Raw genomic sequence first — 25,858 nt, 5'->3', positions numbered from 1 at the left:
GCTTTTTAGAGCGCAGCTCTTAGGGGCCCGCGACCAGCCTGAGCGGCGTCGCCGTCGCCGTCGCCGTCGCCGTCGGCGTCGGCGTAACCGCGCGTTGCATGCAACTCAGAGAAGATGCAACAGGTTGCATGCAGCCTGAGATGCAGCAACTCAGAGGAGATGCAACAGGTTGCATGCAACCTTGGATGCAGCAACTTAAATTAGATGCAACAGGTTGCATGCAACCTGAGATGTAGCATTCCAGAGGAGATGCAACAGGTTGCATGCAACCTGAGATGTAGCATTCCAGAGGAGATGCAACAGGTTGCATGCAACCTGAGATACAGCAATTCAGGGGAGATGTAACAGGTTGCATGCAACAGGTCACGTGACTCCTTAGGTCACGTGACTCCTTAGGTCACGTGACTCCTTAGGTCACGTGACTCCTTAGGTCACGTGACTCCTTAGGTCACGTGACCCCCAGGCCACGTGACCACCCCGAGGTCACGTGAACCCCTCCCCCGCGGTCACGTGACCCTCCTCCCCCCGAGGTCAAGTGACCCCCGATGACGTCATCGGCACTGATGACGTCATCAGTGACGTCACTGATGACGTCACCGGCATCCGCATCGTCATCGTCATCGGTGATGACGTCATCAGTGACGTCACTTATGACGTCACCGGCATCCGCATCGTCATCGTCATCATCACTGATGGCGTCATCGGTATCCGCATCCTCATCGTCACTGATGACGTCATCGGCATCGTCACGTGACTCCCCAAGGTCACGGGACCCACCCACCCCCTGTAAACTTCCCTCCTCCTCCTCAAGAGCTGCGCTCAAATTCGGCGTTACAGGGAGTTGTAAACGGCTTCCACTTTTTATTGAAATTTTCAAAAACAAAAATCGCATAACTTTTCAACACGATATCGATTTGTGCTGGAACTTTGGCATCTGGTTTGGACCTCTAGCGCTACATTTGGGGGAAGCATAAGGGTTCGGCGACGAATCGTTTATTTTCGCGGATAACAAAGCGGTGTAAAGCTTTTTGGGGACACCCTGTATATTTTTTGAACCGGTTAACTAAAAATCAGGGTGATACTTTTAGAGGTTGGGCTGGGATTTTCCTTACGAGGGGATCGCGGAAAATAACCGTGCTCCAACGACAACCATAATTTCATCCGGAACTGTGGAATGTATACGAGGCCACGCTAAAGGACGAAAACAGGACCAACAACTCGTGTGAAAAGTAGAACAACAGGTTCAACAAGCTTGTGAGATAGGCCCATCCAAGTGTCTGGAGGCTGATCGAATATACTTAACAGAATAATTAAGTGTTGGTCACCATTGCTTTGATGCAAGCACGCCAAGGAGAACTCCCAGTGAAGAAGTTTCGGAAAGCAAGGAAGCGCCTTTACAACCGCCTGAGGAAGCTGTCCGTTGACTATCAGCTTCACAGATGCACGCAAAAACTGCTACAGGCAGTGGGAGGCTGTTGTGGCCTTTAAAAATACAATTAGTAATCATTATTTCCATCAACGAGAAACCTAACTTGCGCGAGTCACACTTTCTTATAGAATGCGCTGTTTAATTCGTCGTGTTATTTGAGCTCATGTAGAAACCCAAACAATTTTATTCAGGTGAGCTTTTCGCCAAGTTCACGAGTAAGAGCGGTGAGCCTTTTTCCGGTGAACATCTGTCCGGTCAGATTTTGTCCCCTGAGCTTTTGTCGGAGACTTATAGAAGAGGCATGGAATAGAAACAAAGAAAATTAATGCAAGCGCCTGTTCTCATATATGACTGGGACAAAAAGCTATTTTCTTGTTGTCTTAGACTCGATAAAACAAAGTTAGAAGATGAACATTCACCGGTATAAATTAAAACTAAATCGCCGCGTCGGAGTATACACATGCACGCAGTAGAAAAAAAAAATATTTCTTATTGAAAACATTTGCGTTTTCCTAAATGGTAAACGTAAATCCTCAGAACATTACCTTTTCATTTAACGCAATTGAGTTACGTGCGCGGAGCAATCTCTTGTAGGAGTATTAGTTCACCTGGTGTAGAATATCTGACAATTTAACAGGTGATTAATCGATTGCAAATGCATTGGGTGTTTGGGTATTAAAATCTTAATATGTATATTGCTTTTTCATCTTCACTACGGAGACGTGTACAAATCTAGAAAGCACTCTACTGACTACACTTAGTGTGGCGCTCTTTTATATTAACAAACTGTTATGTATGCAGCAGATCGGGCAACTGTGAGCGATAGCAGCGCCATCCTTCAGTAGGCGGACGTGGAAGGACTTACTGTTCGCCATTCCGTTCTCTACCTCTTCGACTCTTGTACGCGGCCAAAGTCGGCCTTGTAAATAAACCCGTGTTATGCATACCTAACATTTGGCGACGAGGTCACAGACCAACGGTAAGCGACGGCGGCCGCATGAAGAAGCAAAAACAAGCGGCGAGACTCCACATGAGGCAACGAGGGCGAGCGGCTGCGTAACGGCTGCGGCAGCGGGCAGAACGAGATGGCTTCGGAAGCTAAGCCTAGCGTTTCGAACGTCTTCATGGGTCGACTAGGGGGAGGCACTCACTTGATCGAATGACGTTTTAGCGAACGCCCACGTTTCACCGAATGACACTTTAGCGAATAGTCGAACGCCGCGAAGCGGCGTTTTCGGGTGGGCCAAATGGGTGCACATTTTTGCAATGAGCCGCCGGAGACTGTCGCCGCGAAGCGGCGTAAAGCGCAGTGCGGCGGATGGGTTAACGCGCGCCCCCGTTATTCGCTAAAATGTCGATTCGCTCAAATGTCGCTCTTCGCTAAAATGTCATTCGCTCATGTGATATGGAGCCGTCGACTAGGCCACATGGAAGAGTTTTCGCCGGACCACCAAGAATCCTGGCCTACGTAGAAGGAACGCCTGGTGTTCTACTTCGCGGCGAACGGCGTGGTCGAGGAGCAGCAGCAGAGAGCAGTGTTGTGCAGCGTCTGCGGTCCGGCTACGTACGCTATCCTTCGCTCGCTGTGTTCGCCGGCGACGCCGGCAGAGACGCCGTACGCGGACATCGTTTCAAAACTCACAAGCCACTTCACGCCAAGGCCTTCGTTAATCGTACAACGTTTCTCATTCCACAAACGAAGTCAGCAGCCTGGTGAAGACATCGCGGAATTCGTCGCGGACTGGCGCCGACTCTCCGAGCACTGCGAGTTCGGCGTCTTCCTGGAAGACATGCTCCGCGATCGTCTCGTCTGCGGCGTTAGGAACGAAGGGCTGCAACGGCGTCTCCTGGCCGAGACTACGTTGGACTTCAAGAAAGCGTACGATAAGGCTTTTCGCTGCCGAGTATGCCACGCGGCAAACGGAAAACATCAGAGGAGCGTTGCCTGCGCCGTCCGATTTACATCGGATAAATCAAGTGCCCAAGGGTGCCAAGCCGGGCGGAAAACAAGAACCCTCAAGAGAGCCAAAAGTGACGGTAACAAGGCGGTGTTTCCGCTGCAACGGCGACCACGACGCTACAAGCTGTGGATTCCGCAACGCAGAGTGTCATTTCTGCAAGCGAAAGGGGCACATCGTTCGAGCCTGCCGTCAAAAGGAACAGGCAAGGAGCAGGGTCAAGAGCTACAATAAACGCCCAGGCAAGTTGGGACGCTCAGGAGTGTACGGACTTTACCACATCACCAGTGGACTGCCGGCTTTCATGGCAACGGTCACCCTGAACGGACAGGAGGTATCGATGGAAGTGGACTCTGGATCCGTCTGTTCCATTGTCAACCTGAGGATGCTGAGCAAGCTCGGAATCTCGAGGAAGGCACTTCGACCGTGTTCCAGAGGAGTGCGGACCTACACACAGCAGCCTGTTCGGATCGTGGTTGAAGTGGAAGTTCTTGTCAAGTACAACGGTAGAGTGTGCAAGCTACCTCTCCTCGTCACAAAAGGGTCTGGAATCAGCATCCTGGGGAGAGACTGGTTTCAACCGTTATGCATATCCCTGGAAGGACTGCACCAGCTCAACGGAGCTCCAGTTTCCAAGAGTTCCAGCGGAGAAGGCCAGCCAGCTGTACGCAAGGTGGTGACGAGTGTCAAAACTCTGCTGGAGGACTACCCAAATTTGTTCAAGCTTGGGTTAGGGAAGAGCACAGGTCCTCTGGTGCGGATTGAAGTGGAGGAGCAAGCCACACCCAAGTTCCACAAGTCGCGGCAAGTACCTTTCGCTCTTCTGCCGAAAGTGGACGAAGCCATCGAGAAGTTAGTGGAGCAAGGGATTTATGTTCCGGTCAAGCATACTCGTTTGGCGACGCCTATTGTTCCGATTCCAAAGAAGAATGGAAAGATAAGGATTTGTGGAGACTACAAGGGAACGCTCAACCCAGTCATCAAGTGGGAGACTTACCCATTGCCCACTCCAGAGCAACTGCTCGTAGGACTGGGAGGTTGTTTTCCCGGCTTGACCTGGATCAAGCTTATCAACAGCTCTGTGTCGACGAGGACACCGCCATGCTGCAGACCGTGACAACACACAAGGGCCTGTTCAAGGTGACGCGATTGCAGTTTGGTGTGGCAGTGGCAGTAGCCATCTTCCAACGTTACATGGAAGGAGTACTAAACAGACTCGAAGGAGTTCAGTGTTTTCTGGATGACATCCTCATTGGTGGAAGAACAGTCGCCGAGCACGACGAACGGTTGCGTAAAGTGCTGCAGCATATCGAAGACGATGGGCTTCGTCTGAATGCCGTCAAGTGTGCATTCAGGGACAAAAAAGTGACGTACCTGGGGTACCGTATCAACAAGGACGGAGTAAGCCCTTTGGGTGAAAAAGTTGAAGCGATCAAGCAAGCTCCGGAACCAGTGAACAAGATGGAGCTACAGTCGTTCTTGGGAGCCTTAAATTTCTATGGCCGTTTCCTGAAAGGAGCTTCACATGTGTTGGAGCCACTTTACCGCCTCCTGGACAAGGACAAGGCATGGATTTGGACAAAGACTGAAGCAAAGGCGTACCAGAGTGCCAAGAGCCTGCTGGAATCGTCGGCCGTCTTAGCACACTATGATGTGTCACGTCCCATAAGGCTGGCCTGTGACGCGTCTCCGTGCGGGCTGGGTGCTGTACTGAGCCAAGTGGGAGAGGACGGCGCTGAACGACTAGTGGTCTTTGCCTCGAGAACTTTGTCAAAAGCAGAACGTAACTATGCGCAGATAGACCGGGAGGCTCTGGTTTTGCTATTTGGTGTGCGGAAATTCCACCAGTACGTTTTTCGTTGGAAGTTTTAACTCTTGACAGTCCATAAGCCGTTGCTGGGCCTCTTGCACGAGGCCAAGCCTGTTCCTGCCGTGTTGTCACCTCGGATGTTGCGCTGGAGTCTGCAACTTTCTGCATACAACTACGAACTGTAGTACGTACCTGGCTTCAAGCTGCCACATGCCGACGTTTTCAGTCGTCTTCCGCTTCCTGTCAAGAATGAGCACGAGCCACCATTGGGAGACATCTTGCTGCTGGAGGCAGCGCCGGAGGTTCCTCTAGATTCTACCAAGATCGCAGCATTAACACGGACTAACCCGGTTCTGTCGCGTGTGCACCGCTGGATTTTGCAAGGCTGGCCTTCAGGGAAGCTGCCAGAAGAATTCCGCCCCTTTGTGGCCAGGAAGAACAAACTGTCCAGCTACAGAAACTGTGTGCTCTGGGGATCTCGTGTTGTGATTCCGGGTCCCGCACAGGCTCAACTCCTTGATACCCTAGACACCACGCACCCTGGAGTAGTGCGGATGAAAGGTCTTGCACGCAGCACAGTGTGGTGGCCGGGCATCGACAGTCACGTCGAACGCAAGGTAGCTGGCTGCCAAATGTGCCAAGAAACTCGACAAGCCCCCAGCAAGGCACCGGTGCACCCATGGGAGTTCACGAAGAACCCTTGGTCTCGCTTGCACATCGACTTTGCCGGTCCCTTCAAAGGGAAGGTTTTTCTGTTGGTCGTCGATTTGCATTCCAAGTGGTTGGAAGTTTCCCTGATGGAATCAATGTCGACCAGAGCAGTACTCAAGGAACTTCGAGCAATGTTTGCTCGCTTTGGCATTCCCGAAGTTTTAGTGTCGGACAATGGAACTGCGTTCACGTTAGAAGAGTTTGCTGAGTTTGCAACCAAGAATCAGATCCGGCACATTACAGTCGCACCCTATCACCCGTCCTCCAATGGGCAGATTGAGAGGATGGTACGGGAAACAAAACAAGTGCTACGCAAGTTGTTTCAAGGAGATTGGGCAACCAAGCTGTCTCGTTTCTTGTTGGACCACCCCCCCCCCCCCCCCCCAGCAGATCTTACCCAGTACAACTGCGGGGAAGAGTCCGGCTGAACTTCTGATGGGGAGACGACTGCGATCTGCCATAGACCGTCTGCATCCCGATTTTCATCTGGATGGATAATCTCTGGAGCGTTACTTCCGAGATGGCTCTCAACGAGTTCGGGAGTTCTGTCCCGGCGATGCGGTGTATGCACGGAACTATCAAGGTAGCACCAAGTGGGTTCCCGGGTTCATCGCTTCAGTCACAGGACCCCTGTCGTACCAAGTTCGTCTGTCCAACGGTCGCGTTTGGCGAAGGCACGTTGATCAACTCCGCAACCGTGCCAGTCCACTAGACCTTGGTGGAGCCACCAGTGACACTTGTGGTGACACGACCGATGGTGATCATTCCCCTGTGGTTGGCAAGGACCCACCACTGCCGGGAGTGAACGAAAATTCTCCAAGTCCAAGTCTACCCGCCAGCTCCACCACCTCCTTGCCTAGACCCGACGGTCCTAACCTGCCTGGAAGCCTTTCAAAGGAGCAGAGCTCTCCCATCCAACCTGCAACAACAGGAGCTTCTAGGTACCCTCAACGTGAGAGAAGACCCCCACGGCGTTACCAGGACTACGTTCCATAGGGAAGAAGGGATGTTGTGTATGCAGCAGATCGGGCAACTGTGAGCGATAGCAGCGCCATCCTCCAGTAGGCGGACGTGGAAGGACTTACTGTTCGCCATTCCGTTCTCTACCTCTTCGACTCTTGTACGCGGCCAAAATCGGCCTTGTAAATAAACCCGTGTTATGCATACCTAACACAAACCCACAACTTCCTTATGCTGACCGACATTCCTGCTCAATGTAACAAACTTAGTAGTAATAACTTATTTACAGATTACTCACACGAGCGTGTAGTGTTTGGGTCCAATTGCACAACTGTGCCCGCACTTTAGGGAAGCCGTTTTCTGGGGCATTAAATCTCCCAGCTGCGTAGTGCCTGTAGTGCACGTACGCCACTGTATTTTTCTTTCGTCGGAAACGAAGTTTCGCCATAAGGGAGTAAACATTTCTTGAGGTTTTCAATCAAGTTTGCTTACTTTCGCTTGTGTCCTTATATAGTGATTCGCCTACGTGTTATTTTGCTATCTTTCTCCGGTTGCTTTCTTTCTGTCAATGTCCACGTTTAGTTTTAAATATTATTTGGCAGCAGCAACCTCATCTACTTGCCCTTCGGCACCGGTGAGGGGAAATCTCCCAAAAACAAATGTTCTCCTTTTTTATAAATGAAGACAAAAACATCGACCTCAGAAGCGCTCTAGAGGTACACTGCTATAATCTATATTAAATGGCTTCGATTAAAGGATAATTGTCTCGACTGTTACACAGTAATAAAAATGTACACGCGTCACGCGGTTAAAATATTTTGACATTACTACAAATTTACATGACAAATATTATGCCATTTGAGTCCGGTATATTATATTGCATATTCTTGCATAATATTATGCACTGTATTATATGAAACCTACATTATATTAACATGTAATTAAGAATGAACACTTTTTAACAGAGTAAATATTTCTTGTGAACACCTCTTCACACATTGGTGATCCATGCATTGTTATTTACAGCTGAAATAAGGAACATGGGAGCATTTCAAAACACATCCTTTCAACCCCCAGGGAGATTCGGTAGAATTGTGTTTTGCTCCACGTGTGTGCGCCGCTTATATTTCTGAGTAGCACACCTCTCACGCAGCAGCATTTTTCTTAATTTTGAAAGTGTCTTAGCCATTGGCTCCTTGCTTCCTCCATACATAATTATACTAGCGGGGAATTTCTAAAGAGCATATAGTTGCTTTCTTTTCTTGATGCCTTGTAGAAACATCTTGCTGGGTTTTATATTGATATATTAGGGAAATATGTTAAGAACATAAAGTAGTTTGTTTTGTTATTTACAATGAGCGGCTAACTCATACAAGTACTGCACGGATAAGTATTTCTGTACCCACGTCTAACCCACCTCCTGATGTTTAGAGCAGCATCAACACAGATTTTGCGAGCACTGTATTGAGTTGTTTTCTAGAGCAGCCGAATCTATCACGCGAAAAGTTTTATTTTTTTATTTTTATAATTCTATCTTGAACTGTTATTAGTGCTAGGTCAGCTTCAACAGAAAGTCACTCGGGCAGATATATTCTCTTTATCTTCTCTAGCATAGTAATAAACTATGAATGACGAGATTAGAGCCAGTTTTAGTTACTTTAAGTTCATCATAGGCCACGCTAAGATCTGAACAAAACTACTCAATAAAGACCTGGCAGTCGTCTCGAGGAAAGAAGAAAGTACATCAGAAAAGCGTGTTCTGTAACGAAAATGACTTATCGCATCACAGGGTGAAGGGAACACATTTGCGGAATCCCAGCTCGCAAACAGAAAGTAAACAAAAGTTCTTTTAGTAAAGACATAACCGAAAGGTGTCATGTTCTTTCTACGGCAACTTCAACCTTATGAGCGTTATGTAGTTTATAACCCGATTTAATTTCCAAATAACGAAAGGAGCAATCAACTTGCGTCAACAGACATCGATTCGCATCCGATACACGACCTGCAAGATTTGATTAAGTATTACTCGCCTCTTCAAGTAAAATTGCGGATACTCACGATTATCTGAGGGCAACACACTCTTAAAATGAATAAAAAGAAAAAAAAACTTCATCTTAGATACGCGTGAAACCTTGGGAATCAGTACTAAACTAAATATTCAATTGTAAAGGAAACTAAGTGGTCGTAATTGAGAAATTTCACGCTTACAAGCACTTCCTTAGCTGCCATTCTTTGGATTTAACACTATTCTTTCTAAACTAATAAAATTAATGTTTTCTGAAAAATACTATTTTCTTTTACACATTTCTCTTCTATTATTGCCCTGCATCCGAATATCTAAGATGAGACAAGCTAACCGATTTCCGATTCCTTGTTCCTTTCTCTTTTTTTTTTTCTTTTCCTTTTTCTTAATTCTAGGAAGCCTGGTGAGCGGAGCAACATCCTCGCAGATGCATCTTTCCACATGGGCGGCAGTCGTTGGAGCAGCTACCATCATCACAATTGCCCGAACGGGGACATAGCGGCCGAGCCGGGATTGTGAAAGCAAAGCACGAATGGAAGTGAGCACCTCAATGCTTGAAGCTCTTCATCTTCAAACTCTTGGTCCACCTGCACTGATCCCTTGCAATAACTCGAGGATTGGGAATAACTCAAGAATTATAATTAAGAAATATTTCACTAAATGTTTGTTCATTAATTTATATTAATCTATTTTTCTTGAGATATGGAGCAGTGGTCGCATACTATTTTACGCCAACGAGAATAATCAAGGCGCTATGGCAGTTAGTAAGTCCGTTTAATTTATTGTAGGAAAATGTTCAATTAATGCTCAAATTGTTTCAAGTACACATACTACAAAACGCAATGTTAAAAAAAACTCTATTAAAAAGCCTTACCAACAAAAATACAAAAACAAATATATATCGCAGACAGTGAGCATTGGGGGTCGGCCCTGATAAAGACGTTCTTATATTTTCTAGGTTCGAATAGTCCCTCCAGCGATGTTTAAACAGCATTATCGTACTAGATGCAAAAAAAAAATCTGTTGCTAAAGAATTTGTAAGACTTATTAAAACTACATTTCGTTTCTGAATTAATAGCTGTTCATGAAGCCAGCAACTGTTGCAACCCGTTCCTGGCCACCTTTATATTCAGTACTAAAAATGCATCCTCTTGCCAGAGCATGCCTGCAAGATATCCACAATAGCAGATAAAAACATTTGAAAATATCAAAATATCAGTTTGGTTTGTTCGTAAATCTAGAATTTCACTTTCAAATGTGAATTTTACGGGCTTTGAGAAAACTATATTTCTGCTCACCAGTCTTAGGTGTTCTCCTGTGCTTTGGGCACGCATACAGCTGTCTGCGTTTATTCGTACTCGCTCGAACCAAAGACCAAGAAAACAGATTACAATAAGTATTTGTATACGAATTCCTTGGCAACCGATATTTTTGTTTTCTCTTATATATGAAAATTTTTTTCGCCTTCGTAATCGGGCTCTTACAGGTAATATGGTTTAAATTTGATAGTACCCAGTAGTACGATTACTTGACGCGTTTTGACAGAGTGTCTGTACGGAAATGCAGGTTGCTTCTGTCGTATCTGATATAACATGTGATCGAAAACAAATTAAGTAAAGAACTTGAAAATAAAATGAAGCATCAGAAGTGAATGGAATGTTGCCTAAAGCTATGAGGTACGATAGAGTGACGCTGTCCCCGGTTCACACACGCCGCAGCTGAGCTGGGTCCGAGTATAACCTTGCCAACATTCGCTTGTATAGAGGGTTTGCCCAAAAAAACATTTACAGGGTCTTTTCACCGGAAAAATAAACTACGCACCGCACAACGCTCATTCTCCGCTCCGAGGTAGCGCTATAGGTCCGAACCAGAGGCCCAAGTTTCTGCGCGAACCGATATTTTATTTGAAAGTTATAAGTTGTTTTCTGAAAAGTCAATGAGAAAATGATGGCGGACAGAGCTTTCGAATACACTGTACGCTATAGCGCCACAAACCGAAAACGTGCAAAAATGGGCCCCGTTGTCCCAATGAAATTTTCAGAAAATCACCAATGAATTTTGAATAAAATATCGGATCGTACGCAAACAATGGCATCTGGTTCGAGCCTCACTCTGCCATTTCGCCGGAGAATGAGCGTTCGACCATTCATCGTTTATTTTTGCAGTAAAAAAAAACACAAAAAAAACCCTTTAAATTTGTTTTTGGAACACCCTGTACACAAAACTCTCGTTTCTATGGTGGCCACATGTCAGGAATATATGCTAGAGATGTACCCAGTGTTTAAAACAATAAAGAGCCAGGTATATGTTTTACTTCTCCCTAAATTAAACTGTGCATTGCCGAAGCCTGAGCATCCATCCAAGTATTGGTCGAGTCGGCTGGGATTAGGTACTAAAATATTCATAACTGTTTTTGATTCATGTGGTAATATAAAATAACCCGACATTTTAGATTATGAATAGGCAGTAAAGGAGGCCCTGAATATACAAAAATAAATGGCGTCTTCTACCCCGAACTGCCCCATTTTATTATTCGAGATTTTCTAATTCCCCTTTAAATTTTCAAAAATATCACAACAAGTTTTGAAACTTTGACATCTGTCCCCAATCGCTACCGCTACATTTTGCAGGAGACTGAGCGTTCCGTGCGGCGTAGATTAACCTTGAAATAAATGAAACAGAGTTATTGTTTCTGCGAAACTTTCTGTACAGTTGGGATCGCGTGCACTCAAAGTTTCAACCTCATTTATTTCGAAGGTTGTTAAGGGTACATACCTAGAGTATACGTATAAAATAATTTAATGAATTAAAACAATTTTGATTTAAAATGAACCTTTTCAAATATTGGCAATCGCACTGATTTCGCCAAACAATTTATGGCTGACAAGAAACATTGTTTACCCGATTGCGTTAGCTGGAGTTTATAGGACTGGTGAAGGCGATCAGGTTTTATCCTTGTTTTATTCTGTCAATTTTACGTAGAGTTTATAGGATTTCATTTTTTATTGTTGCGCGAAAACTTGCCTATAGGTGCCATCGATAATTTATAAGTGTATAATCAGACTGAGCGCTTTTTCGCAAGAATAAATAAAGAAAAAAATTGATCAAAAATGATAAGTACACCTTTTAGTAATATATCACACGGAGGACACCAGGAATATTGCTGTCATTAACCTTTGTGGGTGTATGTGCTTTTTGAACTGAGTGCAAGAAGTCGATTGTGACGACATTGCACAATGGATAGGGCTTGCTCAGGTTCATTTGTTTATTAAATTGAAACTTCAGCGCGAACAGGGCTTTATAGCGGTAAAAGTGAGAAGTACAAATATAGAAATGTTCAAAGATATATACACAAAAGTACACAGTACTATACGCAGAAATATAAACACAAAACTACATACATCAAAAACATCGCTATCAAGACCCAAAATGAAACAAATATGACTACCTTTGGAAATGCCGAGTTTGCCGGTTTTCGTCGTACATTATTTTAGGACATTTTTGACTGCAGGAATAATAAGTCTTTTGTAATGTAAACAAATTCTCTATTGCAAATGAGGTAAAAATTGTGGACATTTTTTTCTTTTCAGATTTTCCTCGAGCGCAGAACAAACCAACCCCACTGAGACCTTTGCAAGACCAAATCCGTAGAGTTTCCAGCTACCACGACTCCCGCCGTTCTTGGGATACCATCGCTGACGTCTAGGACATTTCAGCGCCATGGCGTCGTCCAGCAAAAATCTCAGAAGAGAACCGTCGACCAAAATGAGTGCCTCCCCATGTTCATCGCCGATCGTTCTCTGCCAGCGTTCTGTGATCGCATTAGTGCACGTGTGAAATGTGTGGAACAGTCGACAGATTAAACACACCGAGTATTATGCCTGCGACGCATTCTCTTCGACGCTCCCACAAACATGAGTGGGAACTTCCATACGACTGCCGCTCACTCCTAATTCGTCTGTGTTTCTTTATGGCTTATTTTCCTTCTTAACCGCAGAAAGAAAGGCGACGTTGGATCACCGTGAAAACAAGCCTAGTCACCTTGACATCACGTGCGAGATATGTCTAATTCCGACAGGGGCAATATAAGTTTAATATACTGAGTAGCCAGGGCACCTTCTACACGTTTGCATGTTTGCGGCGGTGGTATAATAAAAAAACAGTGCTGTTATTGTTTGTTTATTTTATATATCTCGGAGTTTTCAATAAAGGAGCATTTGAGTCTATAACGGCACAATGTCAGTATAGAGTACTTCTCTGATATATAACGCCATCTTCATTGTTCGCTGAATGCATCGCTTCTTGATACTTTTGGGGCTTTAGTTCGTGTCAAAAAATTTGTCGGCAGCACATTTTGTTTGCAACAGCGTTTAGGAAGGAATTGTTTCACGCGCACACATTAGTCACTATATTACACCCAGTACTTGGTTTAATTTTTTTGATAGCACGATCAATTTAGTTAAATGCATTAGCCGATATCTCGCACCATACTTGCTTACCGAACGAATATACTTTTCATATCATATCCCTCAAACATATCGTCGGTATGTGTTTAATGAGTCGTGCCAGGTTTTGGTTATCAATGGCGTATTACGCGTACTACTTTTGCTATTTTTTTTCGTTTCACCCTACGTCCTACCGCAGCCAGCGCTGCTATTCGACGGAGCCAATTAAGGAGCCCTAAATGTGCAGAGTTTTCGTGTTCTTCATATTTGCCTTAAATAAGCCAATCTAGCAGAAATCACAGCTCATGATCACAACGCATTCACTACACTTGTCTGGTTTAACCGGAGACGGCCAGCGCTCAAAGACGACGAGTGCCATGACTTTGCACTTTTTGCGTTGGTTGATTGGCTCCATCCGATCGTAGCCTTGTCTGCAGTCGAACTTTATGTGAAGCGGAATATGCGGAGGGCATGTCGCCTGCTTCTTGCGCAGGGGTTGCGTTGACGTCCGTCCGATTCCGAGCTCTCATTGGATTTGATTGAAAGGATACTGGATATACCTCAATGCTAGATGCCTCGAGGCCTACCCACTATTTTGTTCTTCAATCAGCCAATAAGAGCTGGGCGTTCTGACATCATCGCAACCCTTTGTGCAAGAGCCGACTTACTTGCGCTTCGCATAGATTTCGGTGAACGAAATGGGAAAACACTAAGGATGGGTAAAGTGCGATTTTTCATCTAAGAAATATCTCAAACGAAATTCTAATGTATCACAAATAATTAAAGACACGATTGAAGAGATTAAGAAAAGCCTTTTTTTTTTTCTTTTGATGCGGGGAATCGGTGCTCTATTTTTTGATGCCGTAGTAGCATAAATATATTCGATCGTACTACGAACAAGGCCTGTTCATAATGATATGCACGGTAATGCTGGTGCGTTACGTTCGTATTATTTGGATTCTCGCATTGATCGCCCATGCATGTACCCTACAGCTATCCGTCGCATGTGATTTGCTGAGTTTCGTAAGTTAGCACGAGTGACTATCTGCATTACCTGAAGCCCCATTAAACGTCATCAGTTCTTCATAAAAATACCAAACTGCGTGTGGAGAAGCGCCATATGCGCCTACATCAATAGAAGTCTTTTGGTAATTTTGGCATTAATATCAATAAAGTCAATTCTTATCTAATATCTGTAATATATATATATTTGTGCATCTACTCCCTACATCGCTTCTGCAAATTGGTGTTGAGTGCAAATGCAGGTAACAACCAGCATTTGCACTCAACACCAATTTGCAGAAGCGATGTAGGGAGTAGATGCACAAATATATATATATATATATATTACAGATATTAGATAAGAATTGACTTTATTGATATTAATGCATGATTTTGTTCGCAGTTGCGTCTACCATTTTATATTGTAATGGTGGCGCGGTCGGAAAGGTTCGTGTCTAAGAGCCAGGTATTTGCACACCCACAGTGATTATTTGTTTCTGCGGTTGGGCTAAATGCCATAAAAATAATTTGAATCAAAATTTTTGATAATTCTTTCAAAGACACGGCACGTCTTTTCGCCGTTTTTTATTGATATGGAATAAAACAGAAAGCCGCCCCTTTTACACAAGAACAGCGTTAAAATGTGTGGACATATTTATGCGCACTAACAAATTCATGTGCGCCTTTGTTCCCGTAGACCACTTAGTGAGCGATTCACTGCGGTCTACGGAGCGCATGCAAATCATATCGATGCCTTACATACTGTATGGCTCCGAAATTAAATCTGCGCAGTCAGAACCTTCGCGACGTTTTCCTTGCACGTTGCGGTTGAAACATGACGCACCTAGGAACGTTTATGGGATCTCGTCAATAGCAAGAGCAGTGATTGGTAAACCGCTTGTTTGCTCGAAGTAAGTCATGCGTGTAATTTATCTTGTGGACGCATACAAATAGACACCGTGCCAAAAATGCTATGCTAGGTTCCACAAAATAGAGTGTTTAATAGATAAGACGGACAGTTTATAAAAAAAAAAAAAGAACATTCAGAGCTGAGCGACGTATCTGTTAAACGCAAAGACGTCTTTTTTTATGGTCTTGGTCATGATGCGATTGAATTAACCGACCAGCCTAATGTACGAAGTAAGATAAGCAAAAGCGTAAGAACAAAAGCTTGAAATAAAGATGACAAATGCAAATATTTCATTGAGCAACAAATATATAATACCGCCCAAAACGCGCCACTCAGCGCTAGATTCGATTATGAAGGAAAGAAATAAAAGCTGAAAAAAAAAAGAAATGTAACACGAGGTTCTGATATGGCATTCGAATGGAAGTAGCTATAATTATTTCAGATTTAGTTAAGGAATATAAGAAATATGCTATCTCCGGCATCAAAAGTGGAACTGACGTCTTTGTCAAGCCGTACTTCCAAAAGTATGGTAAGCTGGGCGAGTTGGTAGGGTCAGATAGTGAACAAAACAGTGCGCAAAAAGAGGAGGACAGAGAAAAGGAACATGCAAACATGCACGACACACAAGCGCTGACTCGCATATAAATACAATCATTTGCAAGTCAGAGCTTGTGTGTCGTGCATGTTTCTTTTCTGTCTTCTTGTTTTTGATTTTGTGCGTTCTTTCGTTCACTTCCAAAACCAGATTTATTATAATTAGGTGCTACTCTAGCTCACTTGGCTCCTTACAGTCCGAGGGCGCCACCTGCAGCCGCAGCGAGCGGACGCACTTTGCGTGTGGCGCACATACTTTCAACTATTGAGCGGAAAATTCGAATCCCTGCCATATATGGACGCTAAAAGCTGCTCAGCACCTCGTAGTGCATCCTTGGACACCTTTTGTGACCAGAGAGTGCATTTTTGACGAATTTCGGACTTTTTCCCCGGACCAGCACGCTTGGCCTAATCCCGCTGTGGTAGGCCCCGCAAGAGTACACCCATTACTGGGCTTGCCCGCCGCTGACGAGGCCCGCGCCGCGGACTCCACTAGCCCTAATTCATGCGGAGAAGAGAACACGATATCGCACAACTCCAGCGAAGGTGAACATTCAAAACCCTCCTCAGATTATAACCCACCTTGGATCGAGATCGTCGCCAAGGCCAAGCAACGCCGCAAGCGCAAACTGGGCAATGAGGTAGGCCAAACCGTCGCGCCCACAACTCCGCCTCCCACGCCCGTATGCAAAGTCGACCCCCAGCCCAATCTAGTTCCCCGATATGATTTCAAAGTAGTTCTGCGCCCACAAAATGGCCTCAAGCTCGCAAATTTAAAGGTGGCTGAGATTTCACTGGCTATGTTAAATTACATAAACTTCACGTGGCGCCAGGCCAATCTGAAGGTTCTCTAAAAAGCCACGCAAAGTATTGCCACAATCAGCACACCATCTTCAGATGCAGATAAGGCACTATGCAACTTGAAACAACCCAAGATCGGCCACGCCATTCACACGGTCATCCTGCACGGCCTGGCGCCCCATGACTCATCGAAGATACCCATTCGAAGAGTTCCCCTGCGCTTCTCCGACGCCGCGATCCTTGCCGACCTCGACGAAAGTCAGTTTGAAGCATACACCTTCCGCGGGCTGTGAGAATTCAAGCTGATAATACTCACCTTCTTTGGACTTAAGGTACCGTACTTTGTGACGACATTGCGCGTGGAATGCCCCCCAGTTCGCTTTATAAAAATACAATTTCCGTGTGCAACATTTGCCACGAGACCGGACTCCGATCTAAGGCTTTTCCAAAACCAAACTTCATTGCGTGCCACCAACACGGCCTCCGAGACACTCAACAGGGTCACACCCGCGAACCTCTGTGCACAGTCTGTGGCGGCTCTTACGTCACAGCAGCTCCGGGCTGCCCCAAGCGCTTGCGCGAGCCCTGCGTTTTCAGCTCGGGGGACGCCAGGCGAAGGAGCGAGCCACGCGGAGAGACTCGACTCTACAACGCGGGCCACCGAAGGACCGCTCCAGACCTCGACCCGGAGGAGGCGCAGTAGTTCTGGCCCCAGGTCTTGGTCTACGTTTTAAAGCTGGTAACCCTGACCAGGCACGAGCAACGATAAGCAAGTGAACTGGAAACAAGTGATGTCTTCCACTGCTCCCAATACTCCAATTCCACCCCCCCCCCCCCGCTCCCCCGACCAACCCACATCCTTACCCCCAGCGTGACAGAGATACAGACAACGCAGAGCACAAATAGCAGCACTCTAAGCTAGGCTAGAAACAATAGAGAAAGGCCAGACAGGGCACATTTCCCAGAATCGCAAGAAAACCAAACTTCCAGAACAAGAGCGAACAACCCAAATAAAAACAGATTCCCTATCACCACCCCAACTAAAGACCCACAGAAAACACCCCAGACTCCCTCAGCGAGCGCAGCCCATACGTCAGATGCATGGCAAGTCACCTAAAGCCTAAGACCAGTGCTGCCAGGCACCATGACAACCATAGTGGAGATGTTCACAGAGCGCATGAAAGCACAATATATTGCCTCATGGCAGGGCATACAAGCAATACACCAAGATGTACAAATCATAAAGCAAAATGGACATACCTAAAGCAAATGGTGCAGGCCCTTTAAGAGAAAGTAGAGTGCCACGACATCTGCATCGAGCGCGTCGATGCGGCAAAACCACGCAGTAGGCGCAGATTCAGCCCATACGCACGAGAATTCCTGGTCAAAAGCAAGGAGCACCACAATCATTCGTCTCCCCCCTTGACCCTCAACCTGAAATGACGCCTTAAAAGAGACAAATAGCAGCCTTTGTCTGTCAGAATATAGCACGAATGCCGACCCAGCAGAGAAATTCATGGCCATTGTCGCCAAAGGCTGCATTGCGGGCAACTCAAAACCTTACGCCACGGAAGGACTCCAGCACCCGCTTGTGGATAGCTACTCACAATCAACCAGAATATTCGAAAAACACATTTTTCAATATATTGGGAAAAACAAGGAGAAGACGGACGAAAAGGGGACAAACAACGCCCGTCGTCTCCGTTTTTTTTCAAATATGCCAACCAGCGCGCATGTTACTTAGACTACCTTCAAAAATGTTTTTTTTTTTTTTTTTAAGTTCAAAGTTAATTAGGTACACTGGAAAGATTATGAGGCAAAAGGCTACTAAGAACGGCTCATCGAGGTCCTGGATGTCGTCACTAAGGCAGCAGCTTTGAGAAAAAAAATGATATACAGTTTGGAAATGATGCATCAGAACAATACACAAAAACGATTACATTTGACGTAAGAAAACAAACAATTAATAATAGTTACCCTTTGAAACTTATGAATACATAACTGTAATTTACGAGTTATGGAATATTAAATATATAAAAAGGCAAAAAAAATCTGCAACAATATATTAAAGCAAACATTTCTCTTTCTGTCTCCCTGCCACAAATGCATGTTAGAGGAGAACTTTCAACGTTACTTAATCATGCTTCCCTATATATTTATTGTGAGTTTCCAATTGCACGTTTCAATTATTCTGCGCTTCTAAATTCGTGCATAAAAATACGTTTGTATTCGCTAGTATTCCATTCTGTTGAGCAGGAATTATACCAATTAAACATAACATTCTTTGAAATATTTTTTTCCATTAGAAATATTCACGACTTTACCGTCATTAACACATTATTAGCAAGAATATATCCGGAAGGAAATCAGATTCGAGAAATGTATAATATTGATAAAAATTAAAGAATAATTAAATGCAAAGCGTTGACGCTTATAAAAGTAAGCATGGCCCAAAGTCAAAGTCGTGTGATTTGGTCACACATTCCGAATAATTAGTAAGGATACACATCAACCAAGAAACAATTTCGAGTCAATGGTGTCTAGGTTAAGCCTAAGTGGCAAGAGCTTATGGAAAACTATATAAAAAAACCTTTGAGATCTGGAAGGTGTTGTCAATCTGAGAAACACTCTTCGGAGCTTAGCGGAAGATATCAGTGAGCACTTAAGTGGAAAATTCCAGACAGATATAAGAAGAAATGTTAAAATGTCGCTGTAATCATAAAAAGTATGCGACAATAAAGGGTCAAAAATATGATGTAGCAACATACAATATATAAAAATTTCACGGTTTCATCTTGTCGTGAGCGTAATCCACTAAACTAATTTTGCAAGGGCATGCATTACCGCGAAGGTGGTGTACTCTTCATGTGCGACAACGATATTTTTTTAATCAACAGAGGATTTCCAATACCGCGACGCCACTTCCGCCGTTGCACACAGCAGACCAACATATGAACGTTCAAATATATTGAAAGCATGAGTGGAATGGCAGTAGCGTTCCCTCAGTGCCTTTGCTATTCGGCCAAACTAATTAACGCAGCTCGCGAGAGTTTCGGGGTTACAGCAGGATTGAATGGCGCCGGACGATAACGGAACCTAATTACGGCTTTGTAGTAACGTAGCCGGGCTCTTCGCACTGCAAATGATCTCACTTCTAGTCTCTAATTGGAACGCCGGAAATGAACGCACCAAGCGTTATGCTCAATACAGCCATTTTGTTCAGAGGCAGTTATTCAGGAATATTCTCGCAGTAATCCTTTGCAAGATGCATTTTATCTTATCTGGACAGCGGCGAGTCTTTAGTTTAGGCGTAAGGCTATGACGCCTGATTAAGTCTCTGTTTCAGGCGTTCAGAAGCAGGTAAACCCTTGCTTGCTATTGCATTTAAACACAGGATGTGTTCAACGAGTCGCTTTTTCTACGAGACAATCGTCAAGAACGAGCGTCGTAACTAGCGTCATGGCTAGCTACGTGAACGAGTGACACACTAAAAGCGTTACTGACGTTAGGTTGCATATGCAGTTAATATTAAGTTCGATCCCCGGCGGGGCTCCGACCTGGTTCGGTGCGGTGCTAGTCGGGTACAGTAACCACTGAGCTGCTAGCGAAGCTGGTCTGGAGGGGTTAATGATTTTATTTGAATGTAAACGTGCTGGCGACAGGATCCGATTTTGGATGAAAATAATAAAATAAAATGACGAAATAAATAACATAATTACAAAAAATAAAGAATACGTTTAAAGTAAAGCAAACAAGAAAATAAATAAATACAAATATATAAATTATTATAATAAAAATAAAAATTAACTTTGCCCGTACCCTTTATGTTTAGTCTTATAAAAACCAATCAATCATTAATAGTTTATTATAGTGCACAGGTCTTGTTGCTGCATACTGGATGGAAATGAATACATAAAACACACAATGCACTATACAGTAACTGCATATTATGATACACGATATACTCTGAGGTGAATGATAACAAAATGATAAGAGATAGAAATAATAATAAGAAGAATAAAAAACAACCCGAAGGTCTTCACTTTGGTGCGCAGAGTATGAGTAAACGCCAAATTAACATAAAACAACTTAAATACACATCGCAGATAGGTAGAGACCCATTGCAATTGCTTGAGGTAAACAGAAAAATCATTCAATTATTCAATACCTATATTGTCAAAGTGATTGAACAGTGATTGCATGCGTGACGAGGGTGAAGTTCTGCAGATGGTATTGACATAAAAAGTAAATTCATTCCTAGTCAAATGGGACATGGATATTAACGTTAGATAAAAGCGAATCATTATCTATAATTCCATCTCATATACTCCGTTTCACAATAACATGGCAAACCGTGGATGCTACGGCTCCCGCAAATTAATAAGAGTGTTGGACCGAGGCACGTGACAACACGACACGGGAGCCTGTGTTTCACTGCACCAATGGAACCTGCGATCGTTTGCTGACCAAAAGTCGTGTGCTGCGATACCAACCAACTACGGATGAACGTTCACCGCCGCAACATTACCGTCCCCTAGAGTAGTGAGCTCTTCGAGAACAGTGCATGGGACAACCAAAGGCTTAATTTGCCCGTAATGCTATGACGGATGCTAATGCCAGGGCCATGTTTTTAGCGGACGTGGGCAATTACATGGCTGTGATCGCCAACGGCCACGGTGCAGAGGAAAGAAAAGGATATCGGGAGCGGACACGGATGAGGCGTTACTTTTTTTGGATTTAATCGAATTGGAACTCATAAATTTGTCAATATTTATTCTTTATTTTTATATAGTCTAGTTAAAATAGGAAACACGTTAGCTCAATTGCCATTAACAGGAAAAAAACCTAAAACTACGTTTTTGTAGTGTACCGCACTGCTGCTGTGGCGGTAACGATGCCTCATTGACCTCGACCACGAAGTGTTATCACGTTATTCTCTCCGACACTTTTATTGGGTTGCGGATGCCGTAGCCTCCACAAGTTGCCAAGTTATCATGAACCGTAGCACACCTTGTGCAAAAACATCGAGTCGCGTTCTGCTCTTCTGTCAGACAATGGCCTCAACGAGAACTTATCTAGAAGAAAGTTGTAGTCAAAATAAAAGCGGCGCTGAAGATAGCGGTCGCAAACGATTCGTATTAAGCGTTGTCGCGCACTTTCAGTTTTGGTTGACTGCGTTTCGGTCAAGAATTCCAAGCCAGCGAACAGAAATCAAGCCATAAACAAACTAGTGAGCAAACTAAACGAATACTATAGGCCACGCTTTTTTTTGTTTTGTTTTGTTCTTAAATTGTTTCCTGATGCGCGAAATCAGTCCCAACATCTTTGTCACACGGCCAACAATAGAAGACACATGTGAGGTATACGTCAGTTAAAAATCTATGCTCACGCCAAGGTATCTTACAACAGGGGTGCGTTTTATTGAAGTTTCCTTTAATATTTAATCGCTATGTGATACATTATGACGTCCGCACAGGGAGAATACATTCGTTTTGAGAGTGTTTAGTCACAAGTTTTTCACTTTAAACCTCTCAACAATGCGCGCCACATCGTTGTGTAAAGTTTCGCAGTCGACAAGAGATGAACATTCATGAAAAGTTTCATGTCATCTGCAACCAACAACTCGGCAATTTCATCATGTGATGCTAAATCATTTACGAAGATAAGAAACGAAAAGGGGCCAAAAATAAACCCTTGGGGAACGCCGGAAGTAGGAAAAAACAGTTCTTCAGCGACTGTTACCTATTCGAAAACCGTTGAGACGAAATGATAGGTAACTCTGAAACCATTTTCACAAATCTGCATAACAACCATATAAAATGTATTTATGTAATGACAGCTCATGGTTTACATTATCAAACGCTTTTGACATATACAAATATTTACAGTAAATTTGACCTTTGTTTATAACAAAACCGGCACAGAAATTCAAAATAGTGCCCAAATCAGTTTCTACTGGCCGTATCGTCAGGAAACCGTGCTGGCAAGCTACAAACTTTTGGAGGACGTAAGAACGTATTCGGTTATGCATAACGCGCTCAGACACCTTAGACAATTCACACAATAAAGATATGGGGCGATAGTTACTAGTAACAGATGCGTCAACACCTTTGAAAATAGGTACAATCACCAAGCTCTTCCAAAGAAATATAAAAACACCGGAACTAAGAGAGAGGTTAAAGATGTGCTTTAAAATGGGAAAAAACAATTCATCACAACCCTTAATGATAATAAATAAAATAGAGACAACCCTAGTAGATAATTTTGGTTTTAGTTTCTTTATAGCTTTAGCGATTGCTTCGTTATCAACTCTAATACCAGACAAAAAGGTATGGCATTAGAGTTCAATATTCGCATGCTGAACGGCTTCTTAAACGGTGCAGCAACATTCACTGAAATGATCAGAAAACAAGACTGGAACCTCTGCAAGGGAGGAAACATAGCTATCGTTATGCGAGCGGTCGCGGTGGCAAATAGTTTGACTAGCGGAGAAACTATAAGGCATGAGGTGCAATATTTAAAAATCGGTCGGTATTTTTTTTCGGTCTTACTTTATAGCGAAAGATCACCTTTATTTAAAATGAATTTCCCCACAAAAGTTTTGAGGCGATACTGAATCGATGTTTAGGTTACCCGACGTTAATTTTCCTGCTAAATTTAGCTTGGAAATTAATTTGTTGTATAGCTCACGACGTCAAGTCACGTGATGAAACTATTTCCGTTAAATTTATTGGGAAATTAAATGAATTACGTCACGCGGCGTCAATTCTGTGGCTAAATTTAGCGAGAAAAGTGACGATTCCTAGGTCATATGATATCGATTTTCTCCCAAAATATAACGGGTAAACTGAATTGGTGTATAAATTCCTTGTCGTCATCACGTCGCGTCAATTTCCCTGCTACGTTTAGCGGGAAGGTTGATCACGTGACGTCCGGTCACGTGATTTTAATTTGCTTGCTATATTTAGCGGGGAAATCGAATTGGTGAGTAAGTCACGTGATGTGAGTTCACGTATATCAATTTTCAATCTAAGTTTACCAGGGACATTGAATCGGTGGATATATTACGTGACGTTAATTTCCCTGTTAAATTATGCGTGGGGGCTGAATTGGTATATAGGACACGAGACGCCAATTTCTCCGCTACATTAAAGGGGCAGTGCAATGATTTTAATGTTGCAATATTTGGCAGTTGGCATTTTTATACTGTTTATGCAAGCCCAAATGACCAAAAAGGCGTCACCTCTCCCCAAAATACTGCTATTCTGCTGCGTAATCGCAAAGCGAAAAACGATTTATTTGCTGATCTGCAGCCGCCTTCCGGGGTTCCGGGAACTAAAATGACACCGTCTCTGGGCGATAGGCGGAAGTCAACAAAACCTCTCCCCCTCCGCTGCTACACTCTCCGACAGCCCCGCGGCGAACCGTCCTTTGTGTCGATCGCTCGCCGCGACCTTCGACGATGCTAATCTTTTAAAAGTCGACAATCACCGAGGAATCGGCTGGTCTCTGAAGGGAGGACCCAAGGAGAAACTACGTGAACCCTCAGAGCACGCCACTCGAAAGTCGACGTGGACAGTTGAGAGGCACTTTGACCTTCGATTTGTTTCATTTTTTTTTTTAGTACGAACCACCGCTCGGCAAGAAAATACGGTTTTCTGCTTTTTGTTCCATAGGTTACGCAGATTAATTTCCGCAGTTAGTTGGCCAAAGTCTGAAAATTGTTGAACAGCCCTCTTTAAGCAGGCAATTCAGACGGACAATATTTTATAATTGAGAGATTGCATTAAAATATTTTATGTTTTAATACAAACAAAAAATAGTAAAGCAATTATTAACCTAGCACACCCACACACTGATTCTCGTTTGTGAGACTCCGATCTGCGCTCCCGTGTCTTTGTCAGAGCGGTCCACTTTAGTAAGTTTGTTTCCTATACTTGTAATCGTTTCTGCACAAATGTTCGATTGAATAGAGACGCATAAACGGAATAAGCCATGATGTGCCTAGTGGCGCTAGCTATCTATAAATTGATAAATGAGGGCAAAGAGGCTTAGTTGGGTAAATGCCGTCGTCCCTTTTCTTCAAGTTCATCGTTCACAAATCAATGTCATGGAAGCGATTGCTTAACTTATAGAGAACGTTCGATTTTTGAAAGGTGAACTTGCGTGAACGCTCCGGGATTATGGGATACAGAGTAAAGTAAAACGCATGTCGAAGAAGTCGAGTAGCTCTTTTTTTGGCATTAAAACCGAAGCTTCAAAAAGCACTGATAACAGGACGCCCATCGGTAAAATAGCTCATCTCATGCCATCATTGAAAGGAGATTTTCTTCTCCTCTCGCTGCTGTACGCTGGACGACAGGGCTCAGATGGACGGCGCTATCGTAATTTGCAATTAGATACATAAAACATAGGGTGCCTTCTTTAAAACTTTTGTTTCAGTTTTGAACTGGTCAACATGTTTGCCTTCCCATCCAGCTATACGAAATATTCGCCAGGCTTAGGCATTTCTAAGATTCTGCATACAACTGTCATTGCTGTTGAGTTGGGTGTGTGCACGGATTATAAAAATATCTCAAATCAATTCTAATGACTGTTAATAAGAAATGTCACATATTTTGATTTCAAGCATGAAACATTATTTTAGAAGGAACTTACTTATCGTTGAGCACGAATTCTTACCTCCAGGGATTCTTACCCTGGAGGTAAGAATCCCTCATTTTCATTCTTGTTTTGTCAGTCTCTTAAAATTGCAATCGCTTTTTATATTAGTTGTCTTAAGGGGGCACTGAAGTCGATTCTGAAATCAATCGTTCTTTTGTGATGACAACTCAATCTAGACGCTCTAAGGATCCCAACGAACCCGATATCACATTCGTGCGTAGCATATTTCCTTGCTAAAAACATGTTTAAACATGGCGACATGCCCTTTTTGGGAAGCTTCCGAGTGAAGTGGTCGACGAACGGCGCTTGTCAGCGACTTGCAAGTGATGACTTCGCCCGGGGTGAAAAAGAGGAGTCTCATTTGAATGTGTACCTATCAAACTTTCTTCGAAACGGGTTATAATAAAATCCTTCGGAATCTGCGCGTATTGTAAGGCTTTTATTGGTCCACGCAGTGTAGTGCGCGAGAAAAAAGAGTCCACACCCTTTTCTCTTGCCATGAGATGAATAGGCCATTTTGTAATAAAGGACATGGTAAATGTGAGAACTGA

At 43.9% G+C, this 25,858-nt stretch overlaps 1 protein-coding gene across 1 annotated transcript in view; it reads left to right on the top strand.

Annotated features, from left to right (window-relative positions):
• The window catches only part of LOC8029521, a 130,215-nt gene extending 116,402 nt beyond the window's left edge, over positions 1 to 13,813 (top strand). The window contains exons 4-5 of the mRNA XM_040504782.2: positions 9,287 to 9,429; positions 12,482 to 13,813. Of these exons, the coding sequence (XP_040360716.1) occupies positions 9,287 to 9,390 (104 nt within the window). The 3' untranslated portion in view covers positions 9,391 to 9,429; positions 12,482 to 13,813. The remainder of the gene's footprint in view (positions 1 to 9,286; positions 9,430 to 12,481) is intronic.
• Positions 13,814 to 25,858: the final 12,045 nt, after the last annotated feature.

Source organism: Ixodes scapularis, unplaced genomic scaffold (genome assembly GCF_016920785.2).
Source record: "Ixodes scapularis isolate PalLabHiFi unplaced genomic scaffold, ASM1692078v2 PGA_scaffold0__279_contigs__length_252992795, whole genome shotgun sequence".
NCBI classification, from domain to species: Eukaryota; Metazoa; Arthropoda; class Arachnida; order Ixodida; family Ixodidae; genus Ixodes; species Ixodes scapularis.
This window is presented reverse-complemented; position numbering and strand designations above follow the sequence as displayed.